This window comes from Epinephelus fuscoguttatus, linkage group LG11 (assembly GCF_011397635.1).
Source record: "Epinephelus fuscoguttatus linkage group LG11, E.fuscoguttatus.final_Chr_v1".
NCBI classification, from domain to species: Eukaryota; Metazoa; Chordata; class Actinopteri; order Perciformes; family Serranidae; genus Epinephelus; species Epinephelus fuscoguttatus.
Window position 1 is genome coordinate 33,385,912 of NC_064762.1, and position 25,463 is coordinate 33,411,374.

Below are 25,463 nucleotides of genomic sequence, written 5' to 3' on the forward strand. Positions count from 1 at the left end.
TGGAAAGAGATGTTGCTGTTGAGTTTTTCAAATGTATTTTTTGGCGTGTCATGTAGTTCCATTGTATTGGTGAGAAGGCAGACATCTTTATGGCTCCTATCTCCAACACTCTGCAACTCACACCAAAACATTCTAGACTGATAAATAGCACTACAGGTAAGAGGTAAAATATGTATGTTTGATTTGGGGGTGAACTGTCCTTTCAAATCAGCAACTCATTTCTATGAATTTAAGTACAGTATGATTCTCAAGTGGTAGATATTTTAATGTACGTCATGTTTTTGTTTACTTTTGTCAGTTGTTTAATATTGTTGTATGGGAATACAGTTGAGGGCAGAGACTTTTATAATCTGATGTGTTGAATCTGCATAACCAATTAAATGCAATAGTAAAGTTGTCGTATTAAAGTGCTGTATCATATGCCATTTAAAAAATTCTAATAGTAAACCCTGTGAAAATTTCAGTCCAGGTCAGTAAAACTTTTCGCATAAAACTGCCGTTTAGTTTCTTCTCTTGACATGATCTAGAATATACCATTTCTGAACCATCGACAATATTTAAGAATGCTAGTTGCACCATCATATTGTTTGGCTTGTAATCTGAATGCACATAACATACTAATGTGACATTAAGTGGAGATGACACATGTGTAGAATTCAGTCATTGAAAGCCTAATTATGTCAGAGGTCACATCATTAATATATGAACGCAGCCACAGCACTTACTAATGGCTGCACAAGTGCAGAAAATAAAGAGGGTCTGGCTGGTACAGTAAATGATAAAGATGTATGTGTGCATACTAACATTACTCTCTAATGGAATTATATATGAGAAACTTTTAATAGCATTTTATTGAAATCACAGTTAACGTGGTAAAAACTGCTAATGGAGCAATAAAAGCAGGAGACAAAGCTTTTGCAGTCTGAGTTTATGAATATAAAGTCTCTAAACATATTGTACTGTTAATTGGGTGATTAAATTCTGTCTGCAAGTAATTTTTCCTTAAGTGTCTCCTTAAGTCATTAACTCCTCTGCATTCTGATAAAAGCTGTTTCCCTACCATTAGAGTTAAACATATTCTTAAGGGACTGTTAGCTGTTTATCAGAGGACGGGGGTGGCTGGGATTTTACTTCCCTAATTTATTTGTATTGGAGTCACTGCAACAAGCAAATGAGGTAGGGAGGCTTATCACCAAAACAAACAGCTCATTTTAAGCTAATTGCAGCACTGTCATGCAGAATATGGGTGCAAGACAGCCACCTGTCCTATGGCAGCAACAAAATTTAAAAAGACGACACATCACACACACTTGTGAGTGGTTTGTGATAAATGGTGTAATTTTGGTGAAATCCATCAGCAAGTTTTAAGATTTAAGATTCAAATAAAAACAAAACACAACCATATAAAGCTGTATGTCTCTCCCCTATATGCCAAATTATAAAACACAAGTCCCTCCCCAGTGCTTAGAAAATTATTTGACGTGCCTCTCCCATTTTGTGCCATCCCTTCCCCTCTGATAAATAACAATCCCTAATGTCCTAGGATCACAGTGACACAAAGCATGAATTATGTTTTTCTGTACTGGCAAACTGAGTCAATCCAGAGAGAGTGTTAGAGAAACTGTGTCTCCTGTTTTGACTTTTATGAAAAACACTGCCACCCTGGCAAGCTGCAGTTGCCCTCAGGCAAACTGTTTTCCCTGTTCCCCATTAGAGCACATGGCCTGGACAATAAAGGGACACCAGCCTTCATTTATCATATTTTCAATCTTACTGTGAGGTGTGATGCTTTTAGAGTACAGTGTTAGCTGACAATACAAACACCGGCCTCAGAAATACTCTATTTCTTGCCGGGGGCCAGAGGGGACCATGGCCTCCCTGGTAGAAAATTTATTAATATTTAATATTTAATATTTCTGTCTTTAGGGCTGTGGTGCACTTGGCCAGTTATTTAGCTCCTTTTCCATCACATAGCTTGTTGGAAAGGAGCTAAATAATGCTCCCAAGTCAGAACAACTAGCATGGCCATTTGTAAAGGTGTCCCAAGAACTCTCACCTCAAGATATCTGAATGAAAATGGGTTCTTTTGGTACCCACAAGTTTTAAATTGAGTGGCAGCACACAGCGCCCTCTGTATGTGCCAGCATCAGCAATTGATCATGACAAAATTTAACAACATTAAAAGCTAAGTAAAATGCCATACTACCTTAAATATAGCTTGGTCAAGCATCTTTTAAAAAAACAAAACAAGGCAACAGTTTTACTCTGTATACACGTTTCAGACAAAGGAGAGGAGAAAGAAAGTTGAGATACAGCATCTCACTGCGCTCTCTGCCTCACCCTGCTGTAGGTCCTCACCAGCGTCGTCTTTCCCATGATACACCCCTGTCCCTGAGACGCTCGACTAGTGGTCTGCGGTCTGGCTGGGTGGATCGGGGAATCCCGGAGGCCTACGAGATCAAGGTCTATGAGATCGACAATGTGCAGAGGATGCAGAAAAGAGCAGGTGCTGGCAAACAGGTGCTGGGTTTATTTTGATTTTGAGGAGGTTGAAAGGCATGATGCAAAATATGACCTTTATAAACCTCTTTTGGCAACCAGTGGGAGTAGCAACACTGCTAGAACGTATCTCCACCCAACCTCTCTAAAGATCTCTTTATCATATCAGCATCAGGTTTGAAAAAGAGCCCAAGTCTTTTTGCATTAAAGGTTTTTTTGACAGCTGGTTCTGATGCTTACAAATTTCTTACTGAACCTTCACACAAATCATTTGAAATGCTGTTCTCTGAATATAACACGAACTAAAGACCCCTGCAACTAACATAAAGAGATCTAAGAGAACTAATGGCAGGTCAATTGAACTAGTTCATGAACTTAAAAGTCTTAGTGAACTTAATAAGCATTTAAAATTTTCTGCTGCCCATCTCACCTTCAGGTTGAAGAACATAAATTAGGCTAACAATGAAAACTCAGTCTGAATCATTTAGTTTAATTTATCTATAGCCAATATTTATTGGATTTTTTTGGACAAGGTATTCAAATAAGATTCAGTAAGTGGAACCCAACCAGCACTGCCACCATAGCAAATAAAACAAAATGTTCCTGTCCACATAATCCATGTCGCATTTGTCGTACTGTTTTGAACGGGAGACCAAAATGTGAACGCCAAAAAAACATTTCTCTACTGAGGTGTCTCCTGTTCTGTGCCTTCCACTGACTTTAAACGTACAATGTGTAATTTTCTGCCACTAGGGGTCTCTTCATGAAAACAACAACAAACGATGAAGCAATGCAGTCAGCTTCTCCTGGTTAGGATTCCTTCAGTGTTCATCACTCAGGAAGTTTTTACCAGGAGCCAAATTATCCACAGAGGTCTCCTCTCCAAAACAAATGGATCAGGTGATTAAAACCTGTAAAAAAAAAAAAAAAAAAGAAAAAAGAAAAAAAGAAAAGAAAAGAAAACCTGAATAATTTTGCGTCACAAATCAATGTTTCTCCAATGCTGTTTAGCCTGTTGCAGAGAAGCTGCTTGCTTAGCGTCTGCTAATGTGTACTCACATTTTTCTCTGATAACTTACGATCCAGATGTTCAGGATGTTTTAACTGGGAGCCAAATTTCTGCAGGGGTCTTGTTGTCTCTAAAACAAAGAAACCCTGTGATATAAACCAAAAGAAACACTGAATAAAGTAGTTTCACTTTAATAATCAGCATTTCTCCAATGCTTTTCGGCTTGTTGTGGAGGAGCTGCTAGCCCACCTCCTGCCAAGGTCTGTCCATTTTCTTCTCTGATAACTTAAACTCCAGATGTTTAGGATGTTCTTACCGGGAGCCAAATTATCTCCAGAGGTCTCCTCCTCTTCAAAACAAAGAAACCCTGTGTTATAAACCAGTGAAAACACTGAATAAAGCAATTTGTGGGCAGTAGCTCAGTCCATAGGGACTTGGGTTGGGAACCGGAGGGTCGCCTGTTTGAGTCCCCCTCCGGACCAAATATGGAGCGTGGACTGGTAGCTGGAGAGGTGCCAGTTCACCTCCTGGGCACTGCCGAGGTGCCCTTGAGCAAGGCACCGAACCCCCCAACCGCTCGGGGCACCTGACCAAGGCACTCAGCTTGTTTCTCTTATAACTTAAAATCTAGATTTCTGTTATCTTGAATCCTTCATCCGAATAAATTATATTGTATAAAATTATCAAGATGTAAAAGTATATCGAAAAAATGTGTCTCAAAATAATGGAAATGGATAAAAAGTCTATTTATGACAGCGCTCTAATGCGTGCACAAAGAAGTTATGATGCCACTGACAAGCGACGGCGACCAAATGACATGGACCAAGGCCTTTATTGAAATGACAGATTTCTCTGGGTGTGAACATTGTTGGAAATGTTTAGAATGATGCAAGTACACAAATTACCAAAATAAATAACACTATCCAGTTCATGTTAAGATGTTTTAATGTGGAAATATTACGTATTATATGTTTAATTACTGGACAATAAGGTAATATTGCTTTGCTCTAAAATCTTACACGAGCAGCTTCCAGGTTTCGTGTGTTATATATAAGTAGATGAAGCATGTTGCTGAAAAATAGCACTCAGTGAACTGACCAAGTAGAGGTCACCTAAAGCATTTCACCTTGCATTTGGAGTTGAAATGTGCTTGAAAGCAAAATGTGGTGCTTGTGCTGACGTAATGTCCCCATGACGAGAGGTCTGGCCTCCTGAGACTATATTCCCCGCCTCCACCCGTCTCAGGAACGGCAACTTTGATACAATTTTAATGACCACATGGGGAAAATTGGGTCAGTGCTGCAGCAGAGAACAAAGAAGGGCGCTAGAAGTAAAACAAATAGACCTTAAATGAAAGAGCACACTTTTCTTTATTGTTTTCTTTGCGACATGATTGGGGGGAAATATTTCTAAAATATAACAAGTTGTAATTATAAAAGTAATGCCTCATATTTACAGGTTTGCTTCTATCTCCCATTAAAATGTGCATGTCTTCACCTTTGACATCACTCCTTATGTGTAACATGGTTAGTATAATCAGAGAGTAATTCTATTTAGAAGCCTACAGACCTGTCTTGTCTCACTCCCCAGAGGTGTCGTCCCTGCCCTAACATGGTGTTTATGAGCGTGTGGAGACAGAGAGTGGGGAGGTGCTGTTGTTCATCCAACCATTAAAATACAGTCTGTGTATGTGTGTGTGTGTGTGTGTGTGTGTGTGTGTGTGGTGGTGAGAGAGCGAGCGAGAGAGAGGGTGTGTGGAGGATTCAACCAGACGCTGTGTTGCAGCTAATACACCGCATGCTATTTTTAATGAGAACAGCAGTAGCAGAAAAAATTTTGAAATACAAGCTTTTCACAAATGTGCCATATGAGCACAAATAAAAGTAGTGAGCTTGGTGTGTGTTTGTGTTGTCAGGGGCCTGCATGCTTCAGTGCCAAGCTGAAGTTTTTGGAGCACCGTCAGCAGAGGATCTCAGAGGTCCGAGACAAATACAACCACCTGAGGAGAGAGCTAGAGAAGGCCAAACACAACCTCATGCTGGAGCCCACCAAGTGGAACCAAGAGTGTCAGTCAAATTTTTCCTTCTTTGAAGAAACATGCATGCAAAATAATGTTTTTATGATCTGAATGTCACAGTGGATCAATATAGAGCTGTTTTACTATATTCTTGATAAGTTTTAAATGTAAAGCTAGTGGAGGTGGTGACAGAAGTTTAGCTTGGGAAGAGAATGAAAAAAGTTCTACCTATCAACTCGGGCTGCAACTAATGATAATTACTAATGATTTATCTGATCAATGAATTCAATAATTCATCATGGTATAGGCCCATGGTAACATCTCCAAAAAGCTTATTTTCTCCAACCAACAGTCTAAAACTCAAAGATTACAGTATAAATAAGGAAAGCAGCAGAGCACACAGTGGAGATGCTGGAGCCAGATAATAAATAAATAAATACATTTCTGCTTGAAAATGACTGAAGTCATTAATAGATAATCAAAATAGTTGCCGATTTATTTTTCTTTGATCATCTAATTGATTAACCAATCGTTTAAGCTCTATAATCAGTGAACGAGTACATAATGGGCTTATAGTATGATGGCATTTCAGCAGGGGGCAGCATCCTGCCATCACTGGGACTGTATCCACAATCCCCATTGTCACCATAAGTATGACCCATTTGTAATTTCCTTAGCACTTAACATTTACAGCTCAGTAACAATAACAGTTGGGCAACAGTTTGATAATAAAGTGGTAATTATTAAATGATACCACGTAATTACAGGGTGATAGCTAGGTAATAGAGTTGTGAAGGAATGAGTCCTGAAACCCAGAAATGAGTTAACATTTTAGCACTACCAGTTCCCTCTTCTTCAAGTCGGTGGGTTTTTGTTTAGACGCTTGAAATAAGGTCTGTGTCTAACACAAGCTTAAGAGGCTCTCACGTATTGTTCCACGACATAAAATACATCAGTAAACACCCCACTCACGAATTTTGAAGCCTTAACGTGTCTTTAAAAAAATGGTTGCTAACAAGTGGCTACATGAGAAAACAAAACATCATAAAAATCATAAAAGTGGTGTTCATTTGAGAAGATTACCTTGCTGGACAAAACTTGTAAACTTGTGTTTGCCACAGAGCTTATTTTCAGCAATAATCCAAAACTCAATGGAAAAATCCTTTTTGTTGAGGGAACCAGGGCGATGCTAAGTTTTGGGTCCGCCTACAAATAAACATCACCCCTGCACCACTCTATAGCTTGGTATTAACAGTGGGTATATCTGGGTTATATTAGACTGAACTTTATCTAACAGTGTAATAAGGGGCCACATACAAAGGGTTAAAACTGGGAAACACATTTAAAGATAGCAACAAGGCAAAACTATTTAACAATATAGTAATAATTTCATAACACTATAGTAACCTGCTAACAATAAAATGGTTTTATCAGTGCAGTATTTGAATAAAAAATGGTAATATGGCAGTGATCCTAAATAACTTATAGCTAATAAGTACATTTGCTCAAGTACTGCACTTAAGTATAATTTGGAAGCACTTTTACTTTCCTTGAGTGTTTCCATTTTATGCTACCATCCACTTCCACTTCACTACATCTCAGTGACAGATATTATACCTTCTACTCCACTACATTTAGGTGACAGCTTTAGATTCAAGCTACTTTTAGGATCAAGATTTCACATTCAGTTCACTCACTGGCCACTTTATTAGGTTTTACCTTCAGAACTACCTTAATTCTTCATGGCTCAGATTCAACAAGGTACTGGAAACATTCTTCAGAGATTTTGGTCTATATTGACATGATAGCATCACATAGTTGCTGCAGATTTGTCAAGAAAATATCCCCCACACCATCACACCACCACCAGCAGCCTGAGCCGTCAATACAAGGCAGGATGGATCCATGCGTTCATGTTGTTTACCCCAAATTCTGACCCGACCATCTGAATGTTGCAGCAGAAATCCAGACTCATCAGACCAGGCAATGTTTTTCCAATCTTCTATTGTCCAGTTTTGGTGAGCCTGTGTGAATTGTACTCTTAGTTTCCTTGACATGTTGTTGGATGGAGTGGTTATTTGAGTTACTGTTGCCTTTCTGTCATCTTGAACCAGTCTGGCCATTCTCCTCTGACCTCTGGCATTCTCCCAGAGAGCAGCCACTCACTGGATATTTTCTCTTTGTTGGACCATCCTCTGTAAACCCTAAAGATGGTTGTGTGTGAAAATCCCAGTAGATCAGCAGTTTCTGAAATACTCAGACCAGTCCGTCTGGCACCAACAACCATGCCACATTCAAAGTCACTTAAATCACCTTTCTTCCCCATTCTGATGCTCAGTTTGAACTTCAGCAGCTATTTGCGTTAACGAGCAGTGTCACAGGTGTAAGTGGCCAGTGAGTGTCTATGCTCAGTTTATAAAATATGATGCATTACAGATTAATCATTATAAATTTAACTACCCATATGACAAAAAATAGTTGCTTAATTTTGACTAGCTACAACATGTACAAATGTTGCATACACAGTAATGCATTATGTAATATAACCCTATCGTATAATGTCACACTGACCCTGGGTCCGTTGCCTTACGAGTACTTTTAATGTTGACGCTTACAATACACTACTTCTGTACTTCTACCTAAATATGATTTTGAATGCAAAACGTTTAGTCATGGAGTAATTTTACCCTGGCATATTGCTACTTTTACTTTAGTAAAAGATGTTAATACTTCTTCCACCACTGTAATGCAGTGACATTAATGGCATAATAACCTGATAATAATGAAATAATATAGGTTGGTATTATCTAAACATTATACTGTGGGCTACTATCAAAAAAAAATCCCATGAAAATTCTTGGAAGTCAAAACAGGTAATTATCATATTATAATGTGGAACATTTTGTGCACAAAGTAAACAATGCTTTTATGGAAATTCACTTTTTACTTTCATTTCAGTATTCTCCACATTCAATAACCCCACACAGTAATAACTGTTACCTGACTGTCCTTCTCCAGTCGACCTGTGGCAGACTTTCGAGGTGGACTCCCTAGAGCATCTGGAGGCCCTCGAAGTGGTGACAGCCCGGCTGGAGAACAGGCTCAACCTCTGCAAGGCCAACATCATGATGGTCACCTGCTTCGATGCCGGCACCAGAAGAAGACATAAGAAGCGACGGCGAAAAGCACCGGAGCCAAGAGCTTTGAAGGGAGTCTGAGTAGAATCATAGTGAGAATTGTTTAGAGCACCCACCTCTTCCCCTCAGACTCTTGTGTTTTATCGAGTGCACCTGGCCACCTGTCACTGGAATGTTTTGGATGATAGATTCAAACTCTGACACAAACTTTAATGCACACTTTATGGTCTCAACTACCACATTACCTCTGGTCCCTTTGACTTAACAAGGTGCTACAGACTGAGGTCTTGCACAGTTACATCTTACCTGTCTTCACATGGAAGTAGAGGTCAATAAATCCAGTGGCAGAGCTTAAGTCTTACAGCTGGCAGGAATTTTTCAGACACCTACAAAGGGCTCATTCTTGATATAATGCAATTTCTGACACATTTTGAAATCTCAGAAAAAATATCACAACCTTTCTTTAGTGGCTTTCTAACTTGCTATAATGCCACTGTCACAGCTGTCCTCCTGTCCCAACTGACCCCAGTCTCCCCTACTTTTTTCCTGGTATCTGTCAGAAGTCACATTACAGACATAAAAGTTCATTATTTGTCCTTTAAATAAACCACCCAAAAAAATTTTTTCTTTAAGCTTTGTTATTGTTTTTTACCATTGTACAATATATTTACAGCAACCAGTTCAGCTCAGTGCAGCATCTAATGCTAACAAGACATTTCACTGAGCTAAAGGGCAAATATTGTAACCTTTCCTCTCTGCCGAATATGCAGATTATAAAAGTTTTGCTTTCAGGTGATAAAGGTGCAGACACTCTACACACACTACATTATTAGTGTTGGATATAACTACAATAGAACATTTGTGCAGGGTAACTCATTGAGCATTTTTGCCTTCTGTTTTGCAATTTGTTAATGGTCTCATTTTGTTTGAAGCAACTCTTGGAAGCACTTGTTAGAGCACTTTGTGTTATTTAGAAAACATTTAACTACCTACACGTTACTGCGATTTGTATTTTTTTAGTCGTATGTTTAAGTGACTGCTATTAAGTGATCAAATTTACTAAAAAAACCTAAAGAAGTCTCACACTAATGGACTGATCTGCCTGCTCTTTCTTGATCTTTGATTTAGAGGAGGTTTAGCCATCACAGTTATTTTCAAATGAGTGTTCAAAAGGGAATATGCCATTCTGTATATAGATTTTGGTGCTGAAAACATCTATGAAAATACATTGTTTATTTCACATTTTTGAAACTGTAAATGTAAAAATGTCTCCAGTAGTTCAAAGGATATCAGGTTGAGGCAATTATTAAGCAGGAAGCAAAGCAGTTTCTCTGTGAGCTGTGGAAACTGAGCTGTCTGAAGAAATGAGTGATGGTTTAAAGGGATCGATAGGATCTTTTGAAGTTTGAAGTTGTATAAAGTACTTATCCATAGGCAGTGTATTACATACGGTAGATGGTGGTTGGCGTGCCTCCCAGTTTGGAGAAGCAGGCAGGAGTCCAGCATGGAAGCTAAGCAATGCACCAACCTTCAGGGGTCAGCAACAAAACATATTTTACCCACCAAAAAAAATCAATATCAGTTTAAGTGTACGCTATATTTAGAATATTTTCACCACTTTACTTTGATGTCAGACAGTAATTTCCAGTGGGGAGATGGAGCTGTTTTACTGCTCTCTTCAAAGCCAGACTCCATTAAGAAAAACAGTGATTTAACATTGCTGATCACGGGAGCTGCTTGTCTACTGCTGCCTCGATCAGTTCGTTTGTTTGTGTTACTGTGTGACTTAGGCGTGTAAAAGGGTTAGTTCGGATTCACCAAAGTCGCACAATAACACAAACTTGCTAAATGAAGTCAGTGATAAACCAGCAGCTCCTGCGTTTAGTGAGCTAAAATCGCTGTTTTTGTCAATGGAGTCTGGTGATTTTGACGAATGCATAGATGGGAAAGTGAAACCATTAATGGCTCCCGAATTGAAACGGGCTGTCTGACAGAAAGGTAAGGAGGTGAAAATACTCTTAATATAGTGTATGGGCAGCTAAAACACTTTATGCTGCTGCCCCCTGTCTACAGCAGTACATTGCTTAGCTTCCATGGTGGTACTCTAGCCTGCTTCTCCAAACTGGGGACATGCTGACTGACGTCTATTGTTTGTAATACACTGACTATGGATAAGTACCTCATACAACCCTACTTAAATATCCCAACTATCCCTTTAAGTTCTTTGAAGTTACTGCCTACAGAAACACTGTTGTGAATTTTTTAGTGTCTTCAGGGGTTGAGTGGCTAGCGATCAATAAGCGTGCTGCTAGAACACATTAGTAAATGATTGCAGGCAGAATAAAAAATGTGGATTCTACTCTCAGTGTAATGGAGGAGTAATTACATTAAAGGAATCACGTCACTGTGTCTAAAGAGCCCTGTGAAGTCATCGAGCCAATAAGAGGGGATGGACTGCTGCATAGCAATCGATTGACAAAGCTAGGTTTTCTACCTAGATCAATGCATTTAAACGCACACTAGACATCTGTTTTGTGAATCCTATTAATCAGCATGTTGTACATCACTGTTAATAAATGACCACAGCTTTCAGTCATTTTATGTGTTTGCAGACAAACTGTGCAGTCTTTGGTTTTCAAAAATTAAAATCGTTACGCAGCTCCTGCTTCCATCACATTTGTTTGTTGCTGTCTCATTTGTTTGTCTGTGCAAAGAGAGAGTGATATAGTGAAAACTGTTCTGTTATGTTGTGATGCAATGTGACATCAACAACAGGATGACTTTTCACACCGTCCACAGTAAGTGTAACGGTAATGAGAGCAAGCAGAGTTGAGCCCTAAAGCAGCCCAATTATAAATCCACACACACAAACACGCGCACATACACACACACACACACACACACACACACACACACACACACACACACACACACACACTTCCTTCCCTGACTTTGCCCTTCCTCTCTTTCTGCTCCACTTCCTCATTGTTTAGCCTCATTTCATGTTCCACAAACTTGAGCACAGAGGTGGAAACCACAGTCTTCCATTCATGTTCTTTGTGTGTGTGTTTGTGTGTATGTGTGTGTGTATTCAGATACAGATGCTCCTTCTGAATAAGCCTGCAGAAAGTCCACGGGTCATTTAAACCTGAATAATGCATGTGAATGTATTTCAATTTGGGGCGGCAGTAGCTCAGTCCATAGGGACTTGGGTTGGGAACCGGAGGGTCACCTATTCAAGTCCCCGTCTGGACCAAAAATATGGAGCGTGGACTGGTAGCTGGAGAGGTGCCAGTTCACCTCCTGGGCACTGCCGAGGTGCCCCTGAGCAAGGCACCGAACCCCCCAACCGCTCAGAGCGCCTGTCATGGGCAGCCCACTCTGACATCTCTCCACTTTGTGCATGTATTGGTCCAGTTTGTGCATGTGTGTGTTCGGACCTGTGTGTAATTGACAACAGAGTGAAAAATTGAATTTCCCCTCGGGGATTAATAAAGTATATAAAATTCAATTAAAAAAAAATTTGAGATAGAGCTTTTCACTTCATTTGCAAATACTGTTGGGGATATGTTAGCTTCTGGAAGCATACATCGAACATGCCAAACATCATCAACATCTGAGGGTGTATTTGAGATGAAGACGTTAGAATTGCATCATTTTAGGTTCATTTTAATCCAATTGTACATTTTAAGAGAAAGTTAAGGGAAATAAGAGTCATTTCCACACCTGATAAGTTTTGAATCTTAGCAAAGGAAACTAAAAGTTATAGTGATAATGTAAGCTAGTTAGAATAAATCATCTTCCATGTGTTAAGGTATCAACCAAGCGGCAACCTCCGGGGCTGGAAAATTTAGCCAACACTGAAGTGCCTAAAAATGTAGTTCCTTGAATGGCCACTTGAGGCTTGCTCCAGATGTGAGTCAAAATTCAAGAAAAAAAACATGTTTGCAGCCTGGTACAAAAATGGTCTTGGTCTCTATAGCTAATTTCAACATACATGACAACTGCACAAGGGCTGAATTTTTTTATAACCCACCTGTTTACATTTTATTAAGGCTTAAAGTTGCATATAATTAAGGGCGGGGCGGCCTTGAGTGACAGACTGTCTGCTGATAGTGTCCTCAATCTCAGTGAGATCTCCCCCTTGCTCCTCCACAGCTCCACCCTCTCACCCAAATATGGTCACTTCTTACTCCAAAGACCCAAGATGGCCACAGCCGAAATGCAGAACTCGAGTCTTCAAAACCAATGGGTGACATCATGGTGGGTACGTCTATTATATGATTTAGTCTATGGTGTCAACATCCCCTTTTTTACAGTAAATAAATTTCATTCACAACGTAAATATCTGATCTAGTAAGTTAGCATAAGGTAAAACGGGCAATCGTAACAACACAATAGATGCATGAAACTTATTTTACATGTGGGGTTTTTTTTTTGTTTTTTTTGAGGTATGAAAGTTTTCCGCACAATGAAAACTTGAAAGTAGTTGGGGATTTTTATTTTGATGAAATTAAAGACATTTACCCTATAAACTGATGCAGAAAAAGGCAATTGGTGTATAAATATTCACCAGAATGGTAGAAATTAAGTGTTTGATGCTGAAAACTTTCTAGAGGATCCCCAATGAAACCCTTGAATCTGTCAAACTTGGTCTAGTTCTGTGGTCTACACAGAACAGATAGGCTACAGAGAAATACAGAGGGCAGGCTAGCTTGTAACTTGGAATGGTTGGGGTCAATTGTAAAGCTGAGTTGATCAAGACCCATTAAATTGGTGTCCAGCTTAGAAATGACATTTCATTTTTTTTCTAAAGAAAAATAAGAAAAATGTTTTGTGTTCAGTTTAAATGTCTATGTGAACTGTACTTGTTAAATATTTTGTAACATAGTCCAATGGGTAAATTCTTTGCCTTTCATTCTGGAGACCTGGGCCAGGAACAAATTTTGCATGCTTTCAAAATCTGTCTATAAATCAGAAGCCATATTGGCTGTTGTTTTTTAATTATACTTTTTGGTTTGTCATCGTAGCCTAGCGTAGTACTGTAGGACTGAAAAACAGTTTCAAAACCTAGTTAGAACCATTTCATTTTTACACATTTCATTTTTGCACGTGTCCCTTGTATGAAACAAGGGGCACGTGCAAAAATGAAATTGCAGCAGTCAGAATTGAGACAGAACCATTAAACTCTACATGTGCTCTGTTAAAGTTTATTTTATTTGTACCCATAGATTTGGTTTGTAGTAAAAGATGAGGCATCCCTTTTTACAAGCAACACTGTGGTGAGCCCTCTCCACCTGCTAATGGACAAACTGATGTCTTATACTTTATATGATTAATGATACTGTTTTAATCAAATTGGAATTGATTGTTAATTGGATATTACATCATTTTAACTATATTCCTGGGGGCAGATTTTTAAAGGAAACATGCCCTCCAAACCACGTTTTATTTTTTTTTTTAAATTAGCTATAAATTAAACATAAAATACAACTTTTGAAATTTGTTTGTGCCTCGTCTAAGTCAAAATTTAAAAAACAAGTCCCTCCCCAGTGCTTATAAAATGATTTAACATGCCTCCCTCTTTTTGCAACACCCCCTCATAAATAAGGAACAGTTCCTAAAACCTTTTTTGTTTTTGTCCCATTTCCTTGATGTCTCACATTACCTGACTTCACCTTTTGTCTCTTATTCAGTAATTGAAATCCCCACAGCTCTCTTTCTTATGGTGCTGTGTGGAGTGGAAAGAGCTCCTTTAAGAACCAGTCTCTGTTCAGTGTTGCACCAATTTGCAGTCACACTGATACATCTAATGGATACTCACAGGTATCTATTCTGTGTACGTGCTAGTAACAATACAGCACAAAGACGGTGCACATTTCTACTATTCCTCTTGTAATCCGCTGCACGGTTTATCAGCTTAACACCCCATCATATGACCGCCTCATCTGCTGTTACATAACCGCTGGCCCCCAGCCAGGAGCCAGTGTGCCACATCTGCCAGAAGATGGCAGCCTCCGCCACATGGTGAAATAAATAAATAAACATGACATGTGAGAAATGTATGTTTTGCAATGAGGGGAAGCTGAAAAATCCCCGGATTGGACCGTAAACAAGAAGCATGAGAGAGTCCCAGAGACGGACAGCTGACAGAGGCAGGTCTATGTGGAGCCTGCTGTGGGCAGACACGGAGGAGGACACACACCGCGACGCTGTTTCAGGGCGTTGATGTTCGGACGGTAAACTATGAGACATCATCCAGCGGTGAGTGCATCTCTCCATCCTGTGTCCTGTGTTGTGTACTCCGTGTCATTATGTAACGGTAACTGACATGAAACATGGTATAGGAGGTTTGGCTATTACCTTGCTCTACCAGAAGGAAATATAATAACCCTAGAGTGGGTTTAAGATGGATGTCGCAGCAGAGGAATACACATTACAGCAGAATAAAAGGCGATAAACTTGATAGGTTACATAGAGATGCTGCTGTGTTTTATCCTGTAGCTCTACACCACCGTCAGTATTCATGTGAGGAGCAGTCTGATGAAATAAAATAGAAATAAAAAAGAGGAAGACTCATTGAAAATTCACGTAGGCGAGATTTACAGTTCAACTGAGCGCGAGGATTCGTAGAGCACGAAAGCGTCAGCTGCACGCGCCCCCGATGCACATGTTCACTTCGCAGACACGTGCACACGCACGCACGCACACTCGGCCACCCACTTGTGCGACATTTTTGAAATGAATAGATAGGGGATGAATTGAAACCAGTAGACTGTCAACTGTAGAGACACGCAGAAACAAAGCTGTCTGTGTTTCTCTTCACAGTCCACGGATGTGTGAACACATCTTCATGATGGGCGGTGTGAGTCTGACACAGGTGTTGGCAGGGTTGACTCAGGGAGCTATGTTAAAGAAAGATAGTATACTTTTGTTTTGAATAATTTACATGAATAAATGACCACATTATTGTTTTGCATTTGCCAACTCATTAAACTATTAAGGTGTTTGTGGTGCAGTACATTACTGCTTACCATTTCTCAAAGAATATTCCTTACTGACTGGAAGTTTTTCACTCAGGGGCAGCCAGTGTTCTTCATTAATTCAGTGCAGTTTGAAGCTAGATTGAAGTTTTGACACTTGCCTAAGGTAAACCATCATGGTGAATCACTGTCATTTTTGGTAACCACTTATCTTGGTACAGGGACGAGGGGGTGGTGGGGGCTGGAATTTGGGCAAGAGGTGGGGTCAGGTCGCCAGACTATTACTGGGCTGACATATAAGCCCCTTTTACACTGCCAGATTTTCTGTGAATGTTGGGCCGTTTTGCCGGCAAGCTGCAAGCGTTTAGACACACAGAGCTGGATTGGTGAGTTGATCTGAGGTGCTCAATTTTCGGCCTCGTAGGGTAGACATACAGTGTATAGGCAGAACCTTTTTGGTTTAAAAAAGAGTGAGGTGCCCTTCCGTGGGACTTGTGGGAGGAGCTGTTGATGATGCCGCATGTGCGAGCCACTGGCAGTGGATAAACAGGAAACAGCTGATAGCAGGAATTACTGTTTACATCACACGCTGAGCTACATATTTTGTTACTTGCTCACGCCCCCCATTGCCCCGAAAAAGGCTCATTCTGTATAAACAAAAGTAGGTAGGCAGCATTTTGCTGCACTCCCCGATTTGGCGTTTATACTGCCAATGCTGAAAGAAGACTGATTGGGCTTTCCTGCAAATCTGCACAATTCCTGTTTGAAAAAGGGCTATCGAGTCAGACAGCTATTCACACTTGGATTCACACCTATGTGTAATTTAGGGCGCATTCACACCAGGATAGTTCGAATGTGCGTTCACACTACTCCAAACGAACCCATCCGTGGAAGCGGACCAGGGTTCGTTTAAAGCGGACCAAATAGGCCAGTGTGATTGCGTCCTTAGAGTCACCAATTAACCTGTGGGAGGAAGCTGGAGAAAACCCACACTCACTGAGGAAAAGATTTATCTTAGAAGATAAAGTTTTCAGTTGGTTCATCTCACTTAAATAATTTTATTGCAGCAAAATGTATCTGATGGACTGAGAAAGCAACTGATGTTATTATTATAGTAAGCTACCAAAAGTTTCATTTGTAAATGCAATATTAATAATTTATTTAGGTTAGCTGAAAAAAGAGGGTACTTGACGTCCATGTATCGATACAATATTGCCATGCAAAAAATGGCAATACTATTTTCTTTTACCCCCACCCCTAGTGGTTATGTACTGGACTATTATTTTAGCCGGGCAGCGCAGTGGCAAGTTACCCTCAGACAAAGTCATGCTAGCTGTGTCCCATTGTTTCCAGTTTTCATGCTAAGCTAAGCTAACTGTCCCCTGGCTCAAACATTACAGTAGCATCGTCTTACCTAACTCTCAGGAAGAAAGACACAAAACTGTCCCTTATCTGCAAGTCTCTATGTAGTGCCTGTCATAAAGGAATGGAGGCGACTGGAAAGTGGTCAGCAGTAATTTTAAAGTTATCTAATTTTTTGTAAATATGCTGAAAAAAGCAAAACATGTTGTTTGATAAAAAAAATGTAAAAGGCTTAAAACATTAAAGTTGACATAGCATTTATCAGTTCACAGGAGAAACCTCTCAATGTTAAAGCAATGTTTTAGTGCAGTTTACACAGATTTTCATCTTGAGTCTCTCTTGCATTATTCTGAACCTTATACTACACATCCTATGAGTCAGACTCCGCTCCCAGCGTTTGTACTTTGTGTCACATTCCATGTTGCAGAATTCACAACGTTCACATGACTGCATGCTGTGTGAACACATGGTGTCACACAGCTTTCATGCCCTCGGACCACTCAGGCTGAAAATGTAGGTTTCACGAGGCGGAAATATATTTATCTACAGCATGTCAGCCATTGCCTATCCTGTCTCTACCAACTGAGAGAGGAAATCATGCTTTCTCTCCAGAAGCTTATGTATAAAACTGTACGTATACTGCACACATTTTTAATCTGATTCCCACCTGTGGAGGCAAAGACAGATGGACGCAGGGAACCATCTCTGAAGCCATGCTGCAAGGGACTTAAAGGAATACTTCACCCCCAAATCACCATTTTGTATATCAGTTGCTCACCCTGTGTTACGTTGAATTTGGGAGAAAACTTTGTGTTTCTTACATGTTGCCATGGTGAAGGCAGAATACAAAAACAGAAAAAAACTCTTGATGAATTGAAGTCATAGGGGTCCACTTTTAACAATGGTAAAACTATATCAAAACATCAGTTTTCAAACTCTCACACAATTTGTGCAGTATAATTTATCTAATTTATCCAGTAATATGCTCAGCACTTCCCAAACAGACAGCCTTTTCTAATGAGTAAGAACCAAAAAGTGAAACTCATCTATGTTCTCTTCAAAGCCAGACTCCACTGACAATTTTACCTTGTCATTTTACCTTGCTGAACACGACAGCTGCTTGTCTACCACTGCCACGATTAGTGAGTGTGTTTGAGTGATTAACCCCTTTTCCACCAACATTTCCAGGAACTTTTATGACCAGGAATTCATTTACCTGGGTAAAAGAATTCCTGGTAATCTGTGTGGTTTGCGTCTCCACCTCACCTCAAGTTCTGGAAAATGTATTTAAATTAGCGTGATGACTTGGCTGGTTACATGCAGAGTTGAGGCTGTTTGTCTCAGCCAGCAGCTAAGTTTAAAAGTATTTTAAGATAAGTGTCAAACTAAGTTAGTCTACATACAGACAGCTGTCATTTGAGCTTATTAGTAACAATTCGCTATCAGTTGAACTAGCGTGCTGTCCTTGTGTAAGACATAACGCTAGTGGCAGTGGATGAGAGACTGTGGACGGAGCATATTGAATACCACTGTCTACATGTTTACATGTTTATGCTTGCTGAACACATGTATTGATAAAGTATTGGCTTCTTACTCGCTAAGGTTTAATATCACTTACAGTAACAGGTGTAGCTGCCGTCAGCTCGGTCATTTTCAAGTTATCTTCACTTCGTTTCCACCGGGGCCACTTGGTTCTTTTGTGCCGGCACTTATCAGTACAACGGTCTTTAATAATTTAGCTCCGGGGCTAATTTAGTACCGGGTTTTAGTACCCATCCTTAATAAAAACAGAAACGAAGTGAAGCTTGTGGAAATGAAATAAAGCTTGCAGCGGCTGCCAGGAAGTGTGGAACGCTGCAAGTGTGTGTTCCACCGATCAGTGTTCTTCGGCAAACAGCCCCACCCCTCAAGAATTCGGGGTAATCTGAAAAGTCCTACCCCTCTACTAGGTACATTTTCCAGGGTAAATTTGGGGTTGAGGGAAGGTTTTTTACCCAGGTAATTTCAGTGGAAACGTGTGGAGATTTTTCAAAATTCTGGGTAATTGATAAAGTTCCTGCAGTGGAAAAGGGGCTATTGTTTGACTATGGTGTTTCAAAGGGTTAGTTTGGATTCACCCTCACGTTCTATTAAAAAGGACTGTTTGGAAAATACTGAGTATGCAATTGGATAAATGAGACTTGGGAGACATGAGTTGTGTGAGAGTTTGTAAGCCGATTTTCATATAGTTTTGCTGTTGTTAAACGTGGACTTCTATGACTTAATTCATGAAGAATTTTCTCCATTTTTGGATTCTTCTTTCACCATGGAGGTATTTTTCTTCATGAATTCAACATAACTCAGGGTGAGTGACTTAAATACAAATGGTCGTTTGGGGAGGGTGAAGTATTCCTTTAAGTGAAAAATAAATGAAAACCAAAAACAAGGTATTGACAACAGTGTGTTAGGTATCTCTCTATAATAATAACAACAGTAACAGGAGTGGTTGAAGGTTAGAGCGACTGCCCTGTGAAAGGCCATTGATCCTGATAATGTCAAGCTTTTGTCATCAGCCACAGGTAAACCCATGTGAACTGCCCTTAGGTAAGAAACTAAATCCTTACCATGTCAGAAATTGTTAATCTGGATAAAACATCAGCTTAGGGCCTGTAAATGGAGAGTTTCACTGTCATGTAATATATAATGAGGTTGAATGTTTACTTTCTGCAGCAAAGGTGCTTGAATTGTGGAGTTATGTAAACAGAGTGTGTCTCCAACATGCAAAGAAGACTTAACTAATGACATTTGTCCTCAGCTGCACTATATTAGCTAATGTTAGCATGTAAACACCCTAAACTAAAATGGTGAACACTGTTTACATGAAATTATCTGAATATCAGCATTTTGGAATTGTTATTGCAAGCATGTTAGCATGCTGACATTAGCATTTAGCTCAAAGCACTGCTTGTACAGTCTGGTCTCACAGAGCTGCTAGCATTTCCGTAGACTTGTGGTCCTCTTCATAACAAGCGGTTATCTGTCAGAGGGCCATTTATGTAATCAGCGTAAATGAGTGAATTGAATGAATAAACAATACGCTCTAAGAAATACTGGAAAAATGCTGACCCTCACTTCTGGTCGAAGAAAGTGTAAGAATGGATTATTAATAGTATCGTGCGTGCTGTTTGTCTGCACTGTAACATCCTCATGGCAGATTATTTTACTCCACAGACTACGATGAAGTTATTTTCAACCCGTGAGTTATTCAGAATGGAGCACTCTGCCATGCCTCAATGGGCAGTCATGGTTTAGAGACAAAGACGACCCTTTATGTCAGTGACATAACTGCTGTTATACCAGAAATGCAGCCTCTCTTTGCATTCAACTCTCTTCTTTTTCTGTTTATGTGTTATCTCCTCCTCAGAGCATACTGAATGAGGCATACATTATGTCATCTTTTAAAATTATACCTTTTTCTGACAGCACCCTGGGGACAAAGAAAGGAGGCTGCGCTGAATTCTGCATGTAGGAGAGAAGAGGAAACGCACAGTAGACTGTACAGAGGACTGCAGAAAGTCTGCAAAATCTGAGAGCATCATCCTCCACTGCCCAGCCTTCATAGACTGAGGTGGACATTTCAAATCTCCCTTTCCTTGACCACCCAGGATGGAGGATTAAATCACATGCTCCGTCACGAGCGATAACAAACCAAACCTGCTGAAACCTCATTCTCCAGTGCTTGATAAGCCCTTGAGACCTTTCTGAGAGCTTAGAGCAACACAAACTTTCCCAAGTAATTTTCTTATCTTACTCAAAGGAAACATTTTGATAAAGTCAGAAGCAATTTATGTTTTTCCAGTAAGGGCTTGAAATAAGAGACCTAGCCACAGCCCGCTGGAAGGTCTCAGAGAAGCTTTTGGAGAACGCGGACTTGGAGGACAAGATTGCTGCTTGTGTGACGGAGGTAATGGGTAACAAGAATGCCATTCCGCCAAAAGGTCCTGACACTGGGACAATGCAGAAAGAGGAAGGGGTGTGCAACAACAGTGTCACAGGTGAAAAAACTTTTCTCCATTTTGTTTTTATCTAAAATATAATGGCTGTGGGATTTTTATATTTGTCCACCACAGGGAAAGTTGCTTTTTAGCAGTATCAGCTAATGTAGATGTTAATGGCGCTATAAAATATACAACTCATTACAGCTCATTTATTAAAATGCCTCTCAGAGATAGTTTATCATCTTTAAAAGACCCTAGACTGACAGCAGAGAGACAAATTAATATGATACCACATATTATTCTGTGGCGAACTGCTGATTGAAAGCTTCTCAGAACAACTCAGAGCTTATCATCCATCTGTGGACCGCAAACTGCTGCCTGCAATACAACCAAAGCTTAAGTTGATCAGGATGATACTAAGCTGTAAGGGAGCCACAGCAAATGCTGTTGAAAGTTTGCAATACACAATACAGCTGGAGCTGATACACGATGTTACATAAGAGTTGCACGATACCACTACAGTTAATACTGACCAGTTGTCACAGTAATGGCTGCAGGCGGGGGGCTGACAGGCTGTCACTGACAGCAACTTGCTGAGGTAACAGGCTATTTGTCAGGTAGCTTTAGCATCTACCACGTCTTGTGGAGCAGCAATGACACACTCACACACATCTACTTCTATCTTTGTGAGGACCCTTATTGTTATAATGCATTCCCTAGCCCCCTACCCAAAATAAACCAACACCACTAAATGGCTAACTCCAACCCATACCCTTACCCTATCTAAACCTTAGTCTTACCTTAACCTTAAAACCAAATCTTAATCTCCAATTGACCTTTGAGGAAATGAGGACAAGCCAAAATGCAACGTATTCTCATACAATGGTTTGTATGATATCCTACGAAAATGCAAACACAACAGTTCGTATGATATCCTACAATTTAGCATTCAGCATAGCACGGATGATGGTACGTTCTTAACATAAAGTTATTTAATTAACATAAAGTTACAGAGGTTAGGTTTAGGAAAAGAAACGTGGTGAGGACATACCTTAAAGCAGTGGTTTCCAACTGGTGGTTCGTGGTCCAAAAGTGGGTAGCGGGTCCATTCTGAATGGACTACAAGTAACTCACAAATGTACAATGAATTTCCGGCATACCACTCTCGTATCTGTACGCTTAATATGAAGCTAGAGCCAGGAGGTGGGTAGCTTTGCTTGGCATAAAGAATAAATATAAAAAAAGGCTATTTCTTGGCCATTCGCAGTCACTTCCCGGAGTCTTGTCATCACTGTGACGTTGGCAGCAATTAGGGGGCCAAGAAATAGTACTCGGCCAAGAAATATTTGGATGCCTTTGGACTGAGCCAGCCTAGCTGTTAAGCCTGTTTCCTGTCTTTATGCGAAGCTAATGTAGTGGGTCTAATTCTGCATTGTGTGTTATGTAGGCAAAGACACACTCCAGAATGGTCTCAACACTATTTATTCACCTGCATTATGGAGAAGAAACATTCACAGGTGTTCACAGGTTTTCTCAGACATGCTCTCAGTGCTCTGTAACACCATGAGGAAAGTCACTACATGTCTCCTGTTAACAACCAGTCTCAACAGTACACTCTAGCGTGACAAGCTACGTAGCAGCCCTGCAGCACACACAGACCGCAACAACTTCTCTAATTATCAAGTTTATGCATGAAAAGAAACAACATAACAGTTCTACAACATAACACTGTGACTACACCAGCTTTACAAGTATTTTTGAGTAACTTAAATTCACTTTTACAACAAAAACCATGAAAATACGAAGAGCAGCAGAAATGCTAGCCTTTCTGGAAAAAGTCACAGAGCAAAGAGGAAGTAAAACCCAACGAAACGTGGTAAGTGCAGTTTTAGAAAATAAAATACTCACTATACTTCCGGTAATAATCAGACCTTTTCCCTAACATATATGTGTTTAAAACATTAATATGAACATTTATAATAATACAATTTTCTCCCAGCATATCAACAAGACTCCAGGAATAAAGAAAAACATGACAGCAAAAACGCTACCCTTCAAAATAAATGTTTGCACTTCCGTGCCTTGTTCATAATATGGCACAACAACATCACACCACTACACTAAGACAGCTGGTTGTTGGTGGTAGCTCCCTATTTAGAGAGTGCTATCAATCTTCTCATCTAACTCAAGCAAGGAAGCCAAAAAGAGTATGTCCCAAGCCAAGCTACTCCTCTAAAGCTAAGGGAGGGAGATGTAGCTGGTTTTAATAAAATAAAAACACTCAAACAATATTGTTCCACTTATGCACAGTGGAATACTCCAGTCATTTAGTATTGTACTCTGCAAAAGACAGATTAAAGAAGAATGAATGTCGAGATATATAATAATATAATAAACAATTTCCCCCCGGGGATTAATAAAGTATTCTGAATCTGAATCTGAATAATAATATCAAGATACCGAGATATCCTGACTTTTAGTCTTAATATGGCTCAAGCCCAAAGTAATGCTGCATCCTATATTTCCCATAATGCAACCAGTAGCATCCCTTTGTTTGACCTTTGGTAACTGGTAACTAAACCTGGTAAGTCTTTTAAACTCCACACTTCCAGTTTGTTAGGAGTCCCTGGGACGGGTGCTGGACAGTGCCCCAACCGGGGACTCCATTGTTCTGCTGGGGGACTTCAACGCTCACGTTGAAGTCCCCCAGCAATGACAGTGGGACCTGGAGGGGCGTGATTGGGAGGAACAGCCTGCCCGATCTGAACCCGAGTGGTGTTCAGTTATTGGACTTCTGTGCGGGTCGCAGTTTGGCCATAACTAACACCATGTTCAAACATAAGGATGTCCATCGGTGCACGTGGCACCAGGACAGCCTAGGTCGCAGGTCAATGATCGACTTTGTAGTCGTATCATTTGACCTGCGGCCATATGTTCTGGACACTCGGGTGAAGAGAGGAGCAGAGCTGTCAACTGATCACCACCTGGTGGTGAGTTGGATCAGATGGTGGGGGAAGACGCCGCGCAGACCTGGCAGGCCCAAACGAACAGTGAGGGTCTGCTGGGAACGCCTGGCGGAAGAACCTGTCCAGATGATCTTTAACTCCCACCTCCGGGAGAGCTTCGACCGCGTCCCGAGGGCGGAGGGGGACATTGAGTCCGAATGGGCCTTGTTCCGCTCTGCCATTGTTGAGGCGGCGGTTGTGAGCTGTGGCCGCAAGGCCGCTGGTGCCAGTCGCGGCGGTAATCCCCAAACCCGCTGGTGGACACCAGAGGTGAGGGGAGCCGTCAGGCTGAAGAAGGAGGCAGCTGATGGGTACCGGCGGGCCAAGCGGAGCGCGGCGGCGGCGGCAGTCGTGGAGGCAAAAACTCAGGCATGGGAGGAGTTCAGTGAGGCCATGGAGGAAGACTATCGATCGGCTCCAAAGAGGTTCTGGCAAACCGTCCGGCGCCTCAGGGGGGGAAGGCGGCAACTTGCTCACACTGTTTACAGTGGGGGCAGGGAGCTGCTGACGTCAACTGGGGACATTGTCGGGCGGTGGAAGGAATACTTTGAGGAGCTCCTCAATCCCACCAACACGTATTCCAGTGTGGAAACAGAGACGGGGGTCTCAGGGGCGGGTCGTCCAATTTCTGGGGCAGAAGTCGCCGAGGTGGTGAAACAACTCTGAGGCGGCGGAGCCCCAGGGGTGGATGAGATTCGTCCCGGATATCTCAAGGCTCTGGATGTTGTAGGGCTGTCTTGGCTGACACGCCTCTGCAGCATTGCGTGGACATCGGGGGCAGTGCCTCTGGAGTGGCAGACCGGGGTGGTGGTCCCCATTTTCAAGAAAGGGGACCAGAGGTGTGTTCCAACTACAGGGGATCACACTCCTCAGCCTACCTGGTAAGGTCTACTCCAGGGTGCTGGAGAAGAGGGTCCGGTCGATAGTTGAACCTCGGATCGAGGAGGAGCAATGTGGTTTCGTCCCGGACGCGGAACCGTGGACCAGCTCTTTACCCTCGCCAGGGTGCTGGAGGGGGCATGGGAGTTCGCCCAACCAGTCCACATGTGTTTTGTGGATTTGGAGAAGGCTTACGACCGTGTCCCCAGGGGCATCCTGTGGGGGGTGCTCCGGGAGTATGGGGTGGGTGGCCCCTTGCTAAGGGCCATCCAGTCCCTGTACCGAAGGAGCATGAGTCTGGTTCGCGTGGCTGGCAGTAAGTCAGACCTGTTCCCGGTGAGGGTTGGACTCCGCCAGGGCTGCCTTTTGTCACCGGTTCTGTTCATAACTTTTATGGACAGAATTTCTAGGCGCAGCTGAGTGGTGGAGGGTGTCAGGTTCGGTGATGGGAGAATCTTGTCCCTGCTTTTTGTGGATGACGTGGTCCTCCTAGCTCCATCGAACAGTGACCTCCAGCTCTCGCTGGGGCAGTTCGCAGCCGAGTGTGAAGCGGCTGGGATGAGAATCAGCACCTCCAAGTCCGAGGCCATGGTCC

The 25,463-nt window shown here is 41.3% G+C and overlaps 2 protein-coding genes across 2 annotated transcripts in view; both read left to right on the plus strand.

Moving 5' to 3' along the window:
• The window catches only part of kif26bb (kinesin family member 26Bb), a 36,192-nt gene extending 26,085 nt beyond the window's left edge, over positions 1–10,107 (plus strand). The window contains exons 13-15 of the mRNA XM_049590879.1: positions 2,351–2,520; positions 5,424–5,574; positions 8,544–10,107. Coding sequence (XP_049446836.1) covers positions 2,351–2,520; positions 5,424–5,574; positions 8,544–8,743 — 521 coding nt within the window. The 3' untranslated portion in view covers positions 8,744–10,107. The remainder of the gene's footprint in view (positions 1–2,350; positions 2,521–5,423; positions 5,575–8,543) is intronic.
• A 4,602-nt stretch (positions 10,108–14,709) lies between these two features.
• Positions 14,710–25,463, plus strand: part of cnstb (consortin, connexin sorting protein b) — a 33,757-nt gene continuing 23,003 nt past the window's right edge. Inside the window, exons 1-2 of the mRNA XM_049589330.1 lie at positions 14,710–14,926; positions 20,470–21,041. Coding sequence (XP_049445287.1) covers positions 20,954–21,041 — 88 coding nt within the window. The 5' untranslated portion in view covers positions 14,710–14,926; positions 20,470–20,953. The remainder of the gene's footprint in view (positions 14,927–20,469; positions 21,042–25,463) is intronic.